This window comes from Linepithema humile, chromosome 3 (genome assembly GCF_040581485.1).
Source record: "Linepithema humile isolate Giens D197 chromosome 3, Lhum_UNIL_v1.0, whole genome shotgun sequence".
NCBI classification, from domain to species: domain Eukaryota; kingdom Metazoa; phylum Arthropoda; class Insecta; order Hymenoptera; family Formicidae; genus Linepithema; species Linepithema humile.
In genome coordinates, this window is record NC_090130.1 from 13,815,908 (window position 1) to 13,828,129 (window position 12,222).

General features: G+C 35.5%; 1 protein-coding gene across 7 annotated transcripts in view; it reads right to left on the reverse strand.

The window, feature by feature from the left end:
• The window catches only part of Inos (Inositol-3-phosphate synthase), a 170,333-nt gene that overhangs the window by 143,101 nt on the left and 15,010 nt on the right, over positions 1-12,222 (reverse strand). Inside the window, exon 1 of one of the 7 annotated variants that reach the window (XR_010889355.1) lies at positions 9,349-11,147. The exons of 4 other annotated variants lie outside the window; for them this stretch is intronic. Coding sequence is in view for 2 of the 3 variants with exons in the window: in XM_067352058.1 (XP_067208159.1) it covers positions 9,349-10,380 (1,032 nt within the window). In the remaining variant the exon portion in view is untranslated. Of the gene's footprint in view, positions 1-9,348; positions 11,148-12,222 lie in introns of those variants that run through there. 2 more of the 7 variants (XM_067352058.1, XM_067352059.1) reach the window with 2 other exon arrangements.

Here is a 12,222-nt window from a genome sequence, read left to right on the forward strand (position 1 = left end):
CGGTTCCCAAATACTCCTGCCCATACATTTATCGCCCAGCGATATTGGAATCTACATTCTCGAACGGCGTGCGGATTTTCTTCTGCCCAATATAAAAAATTATGGCTGTTGAATACACCATTCGGTGTGAATGTTGCTTCATCAGTCCATAATATGCGGTCGGGGAAAAAATTATTCCGCCGACACTGAGCGAGAAATCCTGTGTGTTTTGCCGAGTTAATAATTAATATTTAGCTACATGTTTTAAGGTGAAAACACTAAATAAAGATAATAAAAATACCTTCACAGAAGTAGATTCGTTGTTCCGCATCTCTCGGCAAAAGCTGTTGCACTCTCTGATAGTGATACGGGTGCAATTCGTTTTGACGCAGAGTACGGTGCACCGCGTATCGCGAAAGTTCGAGCAATCGAGCCACACTTCGAATGCTGGTTCCGGGGTTTTCTTCAAATTCTTGAAGAATTCTCTCCTCTTCATTTACCCGGATGTTTATCGCTGCACCGGCGTTCCGCCGATTTAATAAGAGACTGCCTGTCTCTTTAGCCCGTTGAACACACCTCAAAATCACTTTATGATCCGGATGTCGTTCGCGTTCGGGAAATCGTTTGGCGTAAAAATTAGCCGCTAGCCGAGCATTTTCTCCGGCTCTTCCATATTCAATCAACATATTGACATACTCTTCTGCGGTATACTCTGCCATTTTTTCAACTTACTTATTCGTAAAACAACGTGCACGTCGAATGCTAGGCGAACTTGTGAGGTAACAAATGACAAGCTTCAAAAAATGCAACGTTTAATTGTTTATACGCGAATTGTTTTTCAAACTTGTCATTTGTTACCTCACAAGTTCGCCTAGCATTCGACGTGCACGTTGTTTTACGAATAAGTGAGTTGAAAAAATGGCAGAGTATACCGCAGAAGAGTATGTCAATATGTTGATTGAATATGGAAGAGCCGGAGAAAATGCTCGGCTAGCGGCTAATTTTTACGCCAAACGATTTCCCGAACGCGAACGACATCCGGATCATAAAGTGATTTTGAGGTGTGTTCAACGGGCTAAAGAGACAGGCAGTCTCTTATTAAATCGGCGGAACGCCGGTGCAGCGGTAAACATCCGGGTAAATGAAGAGGAGAGAATTCTTCAAGAATTTGAAGAAAACCCCGGAACCAGCATTCGAAGTGTGGCTCGATTGCTCGAACTTTCGCGATACGCGGTGCACCGTACTCTGCGTCAAAACGAATTGCACCCGTATCACTATCAGAGAGTGCAACAGCTTTTGCTGAGAGATGCGGAACAACGAATCTACTTCTGTGAAGGTATTTTTATTATCTTTATTTAGTGTTTTCACCTTAAAACATGTAGCTAAATATTAATTATTAACTCGGCAAAACACACAGGATTTCTCGCTCAGTGTCGGCGGAATAATTTTTTCCCCGACCGCATATTATGGACTGATGAAGCAACATTCACACCGAATGGTGTATTCAACAGCCATAATTTTTTATATTGGGCAGAAGAAAATCCGCACGCCGTTCGAGAATGTAGATTCCAATATCGCTGGGCGATAAATGTATGGGCAGGAGTATTTGGGAACCGAATTGTAAGTAATAAACTTTTACTTATTGTTAGTAAAAGCTAAAGAAAATTTTCTTTCTTTAATCATTTATTTTGATAATTTTTTCAGATCGGTCCTTATTTCCTACCGCCTCGTCTAAATGGAGAAACATAATAATTTTCTCCAAAATCAATTGCCTGCTCTTCTTGAAGATGTTCCTGTTCAAGTAAGAGCAGACATGATTTTCCAACACGACGGAGCTCCAGTGCATTTCTCTCGGCAAGTACGCGAATTTTTAAACGCGCATTATCCGGACAGATGGATGGGTCGAGGTGGCCCAATCATTTGGCCGGCGCGATCGCCAGACTTAAATGTTTTGGACTACTTTTTATGGGGTCACATAAAAAGTTTAGTCGATCACAGGCGTGATGGTACGGAAGCTGAAGTAGAAGCAGCAATTCGCGCTGCTTTTAATACCATCACGCCAGATATGGCGTATCACGCATCGCGCAATATTATTCGAAGAGTCGAACTCTGCTTACGAGAACGAGGAAGGCACTTCGAACAATTTTTGCATTAAAAAATATGAGAGTGGATTAGACCTACTGGGGATACCACTATTAAAAAAATGCGCCGTATTATCTACCGCAAGGTGGTGTGGAAACGATAATATTTTCTATATCATGATACAGAGAGAAGAAAGAAAAAAGTATGGCACACCCGTTTTAATAGCAATTAAAAATATTCCATTTAATATAAAAGTAATAATTTTTTTTGTCAAGAAATAATTGTTTTAACAAAAATTCGATAACACACACATTATGTCGCGATGTAATAGTAATTCGATAATTTAAAATTATGTCTAGATCATAATAAATGTATGAATTAAAATTATGTTTCGACATAATTTTAATTTATTAATAAGATTTGAATTTTTTTTTACATATTTTTCTGAAAACATGTATTTTTTTGAAACTTTTGTATTAAAAATGGAATTTTATTTTTTATTATAAAGTAAAACGGCGTGTCATACAGAAGAGAGAGAGAGAGAGAGAGAGAGAGAGAGAGAGAGAGAGAGAGAGAGAGAGAGAGAGAGAGAGAGAGAGAGAGAGAGAGAGAGAGAGAGAGAGAGAGAGAGAGAGAGAGAGAGAGAGAGAGCGAGAGAGAGAGAGAGAGAGAGAGAGAGAGAGAGAGAGAGAGAGAGAGAGAGAGAGAGAGAGAGAGAGAGAGAGCGTGTGAGAAAATTCAAGAAAATATTCGACGCCGTGCTGTAAGATTACGCGCCGCTCATTATTGATAGCCGCTCGCCGCTTCTCCTACTGCTTCATCGCGCGCCTAGCGACCGCGTAGCGCTGGGACGTCCTTCTCGCCGCGCGCGCTTTACTCGCACGGATTCGCTGATTCTTTTTCGTTAATATCTCCGTTATTATTTCGTAAATCAAAAAATGGTAGAGGACTTTTCTACTCGGTTTGATCTGCCCTACCTGCGTATGAGCGGTGGGGCGATTATTACCAGACACCCTGTATATAAACAAAAACTAAAGATATGTCTTGTACATTTCAAAATTGCACTTACAGTGCAATTACAGCAGTTACAGTGTTAGATATAAATTAATAAACTTAATATTACTAAATATTATAACTTAATATGAGTAATATTACATACATAATATTTTATACATAAAATTCCTAATATTATGTATGAATTATACACATGAACAAAATTAAAAAAAAGTATTGAATATTTTATTGTGCAGCATTCAGTTTTTTTATTTTTTTAGTTGCATGACAAAGCCATGATGCTCGGTAGCTTGCGGGTATTTTAATTGAACTGCACCTACAAATACGTATAAACATTTATATAACATAAATATAAACACCCAGTGAACATTCGATATCCTATGTATATACATGAAATATCCATAATGTGAAAAAAATGTATATACTATGTACATACTGTACTATACTATGTACTGTATATACTATGTACATGCATATGATATACGCTGATGTAGATACATTTATGGATATACATAGGATATCGTATGGATATACATACAATATATATTCGAACGAGATTGCTGCCTGTATATACATAGAATATACCTCGTGTACATTCCATGTATATACATGTAACCAAGGTTGGGAAAGTTACTTCATAAAAGTAACTCATTACTGTTACCGTCTTTTTTTTAAAAAAGTAACTCGTTATCGTTACTCGTTATCAATTTAAAAAACAAACTCGTTACCGTTGCCGTTACTCAAAAAGTAACGAATCGTTACAATTTCCGTTACTTTTTTTTATATATAATACAAATTTTATGCACAATTTTTCTAATACAAGATTAAATTAAACACTACAAATTTACAGTAAACATTAAAAATTTTTAAACATTATTTTTCATTAAAGTAACAAAAATAATATAATTTTAATAATGATATCGCTAATAATATAAAGTGTAATAATTTTAATAATATATAATAAAAGTAATAATTTTGATAATAAGATATTTTAAATAAAAAAAATTTTTAAAATAAGTTGTAAACCAGCTTTCTCAAAAATTTTTAGATGCTGTAAATATAAATTAAAAAGTTTTCTTATTGTTAGTTTTTCTATAAATTCATAGATATATAGAGTAAATTTGAAAAATGTAACGATAAAAATAATTGTTAAATTCGTTACTTGTTACCGAAAAATATAACAAAGTTACTTTTTTTGTTACAAAAAAAATTTGTAACGCCGTTACCGTTACAGTTACCGAAAAAAAGTAATTGTAACGGTAACGGCGTTACAAGTAACGCGTTACTTTTCAACCTTGCATATAATATACATATATACGATATACGCTGATGTAGGTACATTTATGGATATACATAAAATGCATATTTGAACGAGATCGCTGCCTGTACATACAGGGTGTTTTCCAACTAGAACACGCTAAATTGCACTGTGTTACACCGTGTGAAACTTTTGTTGGAACGATAAAGTGTAAATTTAATTTCTGAAAATTTCAGTAGAGGGCATTATAGTTCTCCATTTTTATTACTAGGAGAGATTGACATTATTGTAATTATTGTAACAACGAAATTAGAAGAGATTGACATTATTGTAACAACAAAAAATTATTGTAATTAATTTTTATAGTTAACCAAATTTTGAATGAGGATATATTTTGATTAAATTTTGTTTTAATTTTACTTTTATGTGAATTGCAGATGATAAATCGTAAGGTTATATTTACTTTGACTGAAATTGCTGAGATAAGTAGTGATAGTGATACTTCAATAAGCAGTAATGTTAGCAAAATGATCCAATGAAGCAATTGCGTTGTTACAATGTTTGCACGTGAATTCTGAAAAATATAATAAAATATATAACAAATGTTTTATTGATAATAATAAGTAATAAAATTTATATTGCATATTTTTTATTGTATTTTTTAATGTTTTATTTTACCATTAACTTCCAAAATATGATCTATTGAGATTAAATCTATAGAGATAGAGCTTCACAATTTTCAATCTTGTACTCTCGCTTTCTCGTATCGTTGTATTATTACATTTATAGGTTATGATCAAAAGTATTATCATCATTTAAAATTATAAGATTTCTTAAAATGTTGGTAACACTGGGACATTTTACACGCTTGTACTTAGCTTTTTATTGTGTCGAGCAGTGTAACATGGTGTCACTGTTGGAATAGTTCGTGTTGGACACAGTGTCACACTGTGTCATCTGTGTAACTTGTTGAAAAACACCCACGTAGAATATACCTCGTGTACATTCCATGTGTATATAATACATGTAACGTACATACATACGATATTCGCTGATGTAGGTACATTTATGGATATACATAGGATATCGTATGGATATACATAGAATCAGTCATTAGTTCGTTTGCTTGACGCTATGTGACGCATTATGCGCTATCTATCTCGTATTTAAGTTTTAATCATGAAAACTATATAAAACTTGCAAAAGGCGGGTAATAATATTGAAGTCTTCAATTTGAAGATGTAATAACTTTTCCTATCAGTTTAATATCTGAATTCCAACACAGGAAATTTAGATAAACTGATTGTTCAAAAATTGGATAGATAAATATCCGAATAAATGAAAATTGTTTATTATTAAGAAACGTACTGTATTATATACTATGTACATACATAGAATGTACCTCACGTACATGCCACGAATGTGTATTGCACATCCTCGGAATATATTCTATGTACATACTGCGAACGTGCACTGCACATCCTCGGAATACACCCCATGTATATACCACGAATGTACACTGCATATCTTTGGAATATTTCTACGTATGTACTATGGACATCCTATGTACATACATGTGGTAATTATTTCACATACATAGGATATGCGCTTTATATATTTTTCACATTTTTTGTATATACATAGGATATACAATATACATATATGTATATACATAGGACGTACATAGAATGTCCTAATGTTTATTGGGCATATACCTCTCAATATATTTTTAATTTTTTTAAACTAGATATTTAATGAATTAGATGGAAAGTTAATCTAATTTTTATAATTTAATAATTAAATCTAATGTATGTATTATATGTATATGCATCATGTATAGGTTTATTAGTGTAAATATCTATGTGTTTAAGTGTGTGTTTATGTGTTTGTATGTGTGGGTATATATATATATATATATATATGTAGTATATATTCAATTGTTCATAAGTTATACATTCACTAAATTTATTAACAAAACAAACTTTTATATTTTCTACACATACATAATTCTTGTTATTTTTCAAAGAACTAGTTATTCTTAAAGGTACATGTATTATGTTACCTTGTTTATGCCATAAGTTAAGAATATTATGTTACCTCGTTTACGCAATAATTAATGATGACTTAAATATTAGTACCTATAGTCTTTTTTTTACTGTAAATAAGCAAACTTCTCCTGCAATATAATTTAAAACAATAATGTTGAATCCTATTTTCACTATACTATACATATACATAGTATTACATACGTAAGACTAACTTATTAGGACCTTGAATAAGTTCTCGCTGTTTTTTTTGTTAAAAAAAAACATTAATTTAAAATATAAGGCTTACAATAACTTTACTCAAAGTATTGTCCATCATTAGAGACCACTTTCTCCCATCTTTCTGGCAGTAATTGAATCCCCCGTCGAAAAAACGATTCATCTTTTGACGCAATCCATGAATCGACCCATTTTTCGGTTTCTTCGAAAGAATGGAAGCGCTGCTCGCTCAAACCATGCGCCATCGACCGAAACAAGTGGTAATCCGAGGGGGCTATGTCCGGTGAATACGGCGGGTGAGGTAGAACTTCCCATTGAAGCGTTTCCAGGTAAGTTTTGACTGGTTTTGCCACATGTGGCCGAGCATTGTCATGTAACAAAATGACTTTGTCGTGTCTCTGCCCGTATAGTGGCCGCTTTTCTTTTAGAGCTCGACTCAAACGCATCATCTGAAGTCGATAGCGAGCTCCCGTGATAGTTTCATTAGGTTTCTTCGTCTTCAAACTTTGTCGGTGCTCCAGAACGTTCTTTATCTTCAAGGTCAAAGTCATTATTTTTAAAGCGCCTAAACCAGTCTCTGCATGTCGTATTCGACAGAGCATTGTCACCATATGTTTCAACAAGAATTCTGTGTGCTTCAGCTGCAGATTTCTTTTGAATAAAGCAGTGCAATAAAATTCCCCGCAAAAACACTTTATTTGGCACAAAAGTAGACATTTTCGCAATAGGTAATTAAACACGTGGTTGACACTGTGGTAAACTGTATCTACTAGAATTTGAGGTTACATATAGTACTACTTAGCTGATGCGTTTCCGTACGAAATTCCATGCACAGAGTGCCGCTACGCCATCTTTTAAGAAACAGCGAGAACTTATTCAAGGACCTAATATTTGTAGAAATTATATATATATATATATATATAATTGTGCAATAAATATATATATAGCACAAAAATTAATATAAAATATATAAATAAAAATTGTAGTAGTGGTGTTCTACTAGCCAACATCTCTCAAACATAACCTTATTTATAATATACAGGGTGAGGCAAAAGTATGGAAACCCCCGAATAAGTTTTGAGGAAGGCATTTTACGAAAAAATGTTAAATACAAAAGTTTTAGGAAATTTCTCTGGCTTTTCAATGGTGACCTTGGATTTGACCTTGACCGTGACCTTGAAGGTCATTTGAAGGTTAGAGTAATTTTTTTAAATGGAAACCCCTATTTTTTATTCCAAAATCTAATAGCTGGTGTCAAGAGCTTTTCAAAACACTATAATGAAGTTATTTTTCATTAAGTACTTTTCGAGTTATGAGGCTTGTAAATTACAGTATTTTGACATAAAATACAAAATATCTTGTAAAACATTCAATTTTTGGGAATTTTACCTTAATACTTTTATGCATAAAATAATAAGACGAATCAATTGGTATAAAGAAAACACATTGGTTTTAAAAAAAAGTATGCAGTTGCATGTTGCAAACTACATATTTTTTCTTGAAAGCAACTATGTGTTTTCTTTATACCAATTGATTCGTCTCATTATTTTATGCATAAAAGTATTAAGGTAAGATTCCCAAAAATTGAATGTTTTACAAGATATTTTGTATTTTATGTCAAAATACTGTAATTTACAAGCCTCATAACTCGAAAAATACTTAATGAAAAATAACTTCATTATAGTGTTTTGAAAAGCTCTTGACACCAGCTATTAAAATTTGGAATAAAAAATAGGGGTTTCCATTTAAAAAAATTACTCTGACCTTCAAATGACCTTCAAGGTCACGGTCAAGGTCAAATCCAAGGTCACCATTGAAAAGCCAGAGAAATTTCCTAAAACTTTTGTATTTAACATTTTTTCGTAAAATGCCTTCCTCAAAACTTATTCGGGGGTTTCCATACTTTTGCCTCACCCTGTATATAGAAAGATGACCTGCGTATGATATAATAATTTTAGATTTTAATAATTATCTGTCAATTTAATAGTTCCTGGCGCCTTATATGTTATCGCTTATGCGCCTTTTTCCGTTTTTTAAGGGAGAGTCACAGCACAAAACTCACACTTCACTGCCTGCGTTAATCTCAATGTTCACCGATCTACGACACTAGAATTCGATTCGAGTTGTCGATCCGAGAAAGGTTAGGTAATCAAAAAGCGGTAATTTTATACAATGATGGGAGAAAGTTCCGTAACGGTCAATCTTGGAAAATAATGATTATGAAAGAAAATGTTTAATACAAAAGTTTTAGTATATTAAGTGGTCTATTATATGGTTATATTGAAATGACCTTCATGTGACCTTGAAGGACACCGCAAAAGTCAACTTTGTAATCTTAAATGGAAACTCCTTTTTTCTATTACATATTCTTAAAGCTGGTGTCAAGACGTTTCCGAAACACTATAATGAAGTTATTTTTCATTAAATACTTTTCGAGTTATGAGGCCTGAAGGTTACAGCATTTTGACATAAAATACAAAATATCTTGTAAAACATTCAATTTTCAGGAATTTTACCTTAATACTTTTATGCATAAAATAATGAGATGAATTAATTGATATAAAGAAAACACATTGTTGCTTTTAAGAAAAAATATGTAATTTGCAACATGCAGCTGCATATTTTTTTTTTGGCTCATTTTCTGTGGCTCATTGGGCCACAGAGATCCGAGTATACAATCTCGAGACGGTGCCGAGATCTGTGGGCTCGCGAGGCAAATGGTGAACTGCTTAATTTTTGTGTCAGGCATACCTTGCAACTGGAGATTTTGTGATCTCCCTTTAGTTCGAATCCAGATGCGGCCTGCGTCCTTGACATTTGCAGAATGTCGTTCGTGTTGAGATGCCCGAGTCGCTCGTGCCAGACTTCGAGGTCTGAGCGCTCTTTCTGCGTAGCGGTGTTGGCTCTCTGGGTGGATCCTTCCAGCAGGTACAGGTCACCTTCGCGTTTGACGACGAGACTTGTGTTTCCTTGAGGGTCGTAAACGGTTGCCTGGTTTGAATCGAACGTGACGCGGTAGCCTCTGTCGACGATCTTGGCCACGGACAGCAAGTTTGTCCTTAGGTCTGGAACGTGCAGGGTGTTTTCCAGTCGAATTGTTTTATTTCGATTTTTAAAGGCTGTTATGAATTCGACGTCCCCCCTTGCATCCGCCATGCTTGTTGCACTGTTAGCCAATTTGATATCGCTTTGCATGCGTATCTGTTTTGATATCATTCGAGTGTCCTTGCATAAGTGAGAGGTGCAACCGCTGTCCAAACACCATTTGCTCGTACCTGTGTGCTTGGGAGTTTCAGATGACGAATATTGAGCGACGTCCGCGTAAAATGTCTCAGTCTCAGCGCTGTTCGTTTTTTCCGTCGCCTGCTTCTTTCGTTTTCGGCAGTCTGCGTATTTGTGTCCAGGAATCTTGCAAAAGGAGCACTTAAACTTGAAACGAGCAGATGCCTTTCCTTCGGCCTCGTTGCGCGGTAGAGGCGTGTTCTTGTGAGACTTGGCGTTCGCGTTGTACTTGCCGCGGTGAGCGAGCATTGCACCCGATTCGTTAATCGTAACTTGATTGCGCGCCTCGTACTCTTCGATAATCTTTACCTTAAGTTGTTCGGCGGTCGGTAACGCGTCGCGAGATTCGATCGCGCACCTGAAGTTTTCGTAACTGCTCGGTAAGCTGTATAGGAGCATGATCGAGAGATCTCCGTTGATATCGATATCTATCGATTCTAGTTTATCGACCGCGTCGAAGAATTGAGCTATGTGCTCCTTCACGTCGCCGCCTTCCGACATCTTGGCCTGTACGAGGCGTTTAAGCTGCGTCGCTTTGCGTGCAGGGCCTTTTGAATCATATATGGATTTTAACTTGTCCCACACGTCCTTTGAGGTTTTGCAGCCACGCACCTGTTTTAATTCCGTGGGACTGATGGCGAGAATCAAGTCGGATCTCGCTTTGCGATCCTCGATGTCTCATGCAGCAATCGCGGCGCGTGTCGCCGAGTCATCGGCGATGCCCTGACTCTCCGGGCGAGGCTTCTCGCCACGTACATAGGACCACGTGTCATTCTTAACGAGCAGTGCCTCCACTTGCATCACCCACGTGTCGTAGTTATCCTTGCTCAATGTCTCGAGTCGCGTGGAGTTGATGGTATTCATGTGAGCCATCCTCTCGAAAATCACACTCGTGTTTTTGCGCGCGCAATAATCTTAATAGCGGTCAATGCTTCGTGTCGTCGTTCGCAGGCACTGGGCCCATAACCTGTTGGGAATGTTTCGGTGCGGAAGGAAGGACCGAGTAATGAAGCGGCGGTTAAACCGAAGCAAAACTCTATTTTATTAAATGAAAGAATACAGCAAAAACTGACCACTACCGTGAGTACGAGATAACAGAAAAACGGTATAAGAGTAGTAGTACAAAAGAATCGTGCAAGATAGATAATACAGTGTGATAGATACGTATACGAGTTAGAAAAGAGACTTTGGGCATGAACTATAGTGTGTGTCGACGGACGACCACACAGAGAGAGATAGAGACGGGCCAGTCGTTGGCGCTGCCGGAAGCGCATTGGTCCGTCACGGGAGTCACTAGCGACAGGGTCGAGGAGTTGCGAATTCCCAACAGTATAAGATATGTAAAATATGATAAAATATAGTATATAATATAATTAATTATATATACGACAGCTTTATGTACAAGAGTTTTATAGAAGAGTTTTATAGAAATAGTGTACAAGTTTTTTCATAGTTCTTTAATCCCACTTGGTGCCATTTCCTCATATCATATTTTTTTGTAAGAACCTAATAAACATTAGGACATTCTATGTACGTCCTATGTATATACATATATGTATATTGTATATTCTATGTATATACAGAGAATGTGAAAAGTATATAAAGCGCATATCCTATGTATGTGAAATAATTACCACATGGATGTACATAAGATGTCCATAGTACATACATAGGTATATTCCAAAGATATGCAGTGTACATTCGTAGTATATACATGGGGTATATTCCAAGGATGTGCAGTGCACGTTTGCAGTATGTACATAGGATATATTCCGAGGATATGCAATACACATTCGTGGTATGTACATGAGGTACATTCTATGTATGTACATAGTATATACAGTACGTTTTTTAATAATAAACAATTTTCATTCATTCGGATATTTATCTACCCAATTTTTGAACAATCAGTTTATCTAAATTCCCTGTGTTGGGATTCAGATATTAAACTGATAAAAAAAGTTATTACATCTTCAAATTGAAGACTTCAATATTATTACCCGCCTTTTGCAAGTTTTATATAGTTTTCATGATTAAAACTTAAATACGAGATAGCGCATAATGCGTCACATAGCGGCAAGCGAACGAACTAATGCCTGATTCTATGTATATCCATACGATATCCTATGTATATCTATAAATGTACTTACATTAGCGTATATCGTATATATGTATGTTACATGCAGGGTTGAGAAGTAAAGCGTTACTTGTAACGAAAAAAGTAACTTTGTTACATTTTTCGGTAACGAGTAACGAATTTAACAGTTATTTTTATCGTTACATTTCTCAAATTTACTCTATATATCTACGAATTTATAGAAAAACTAACAATAAGAAAACTTT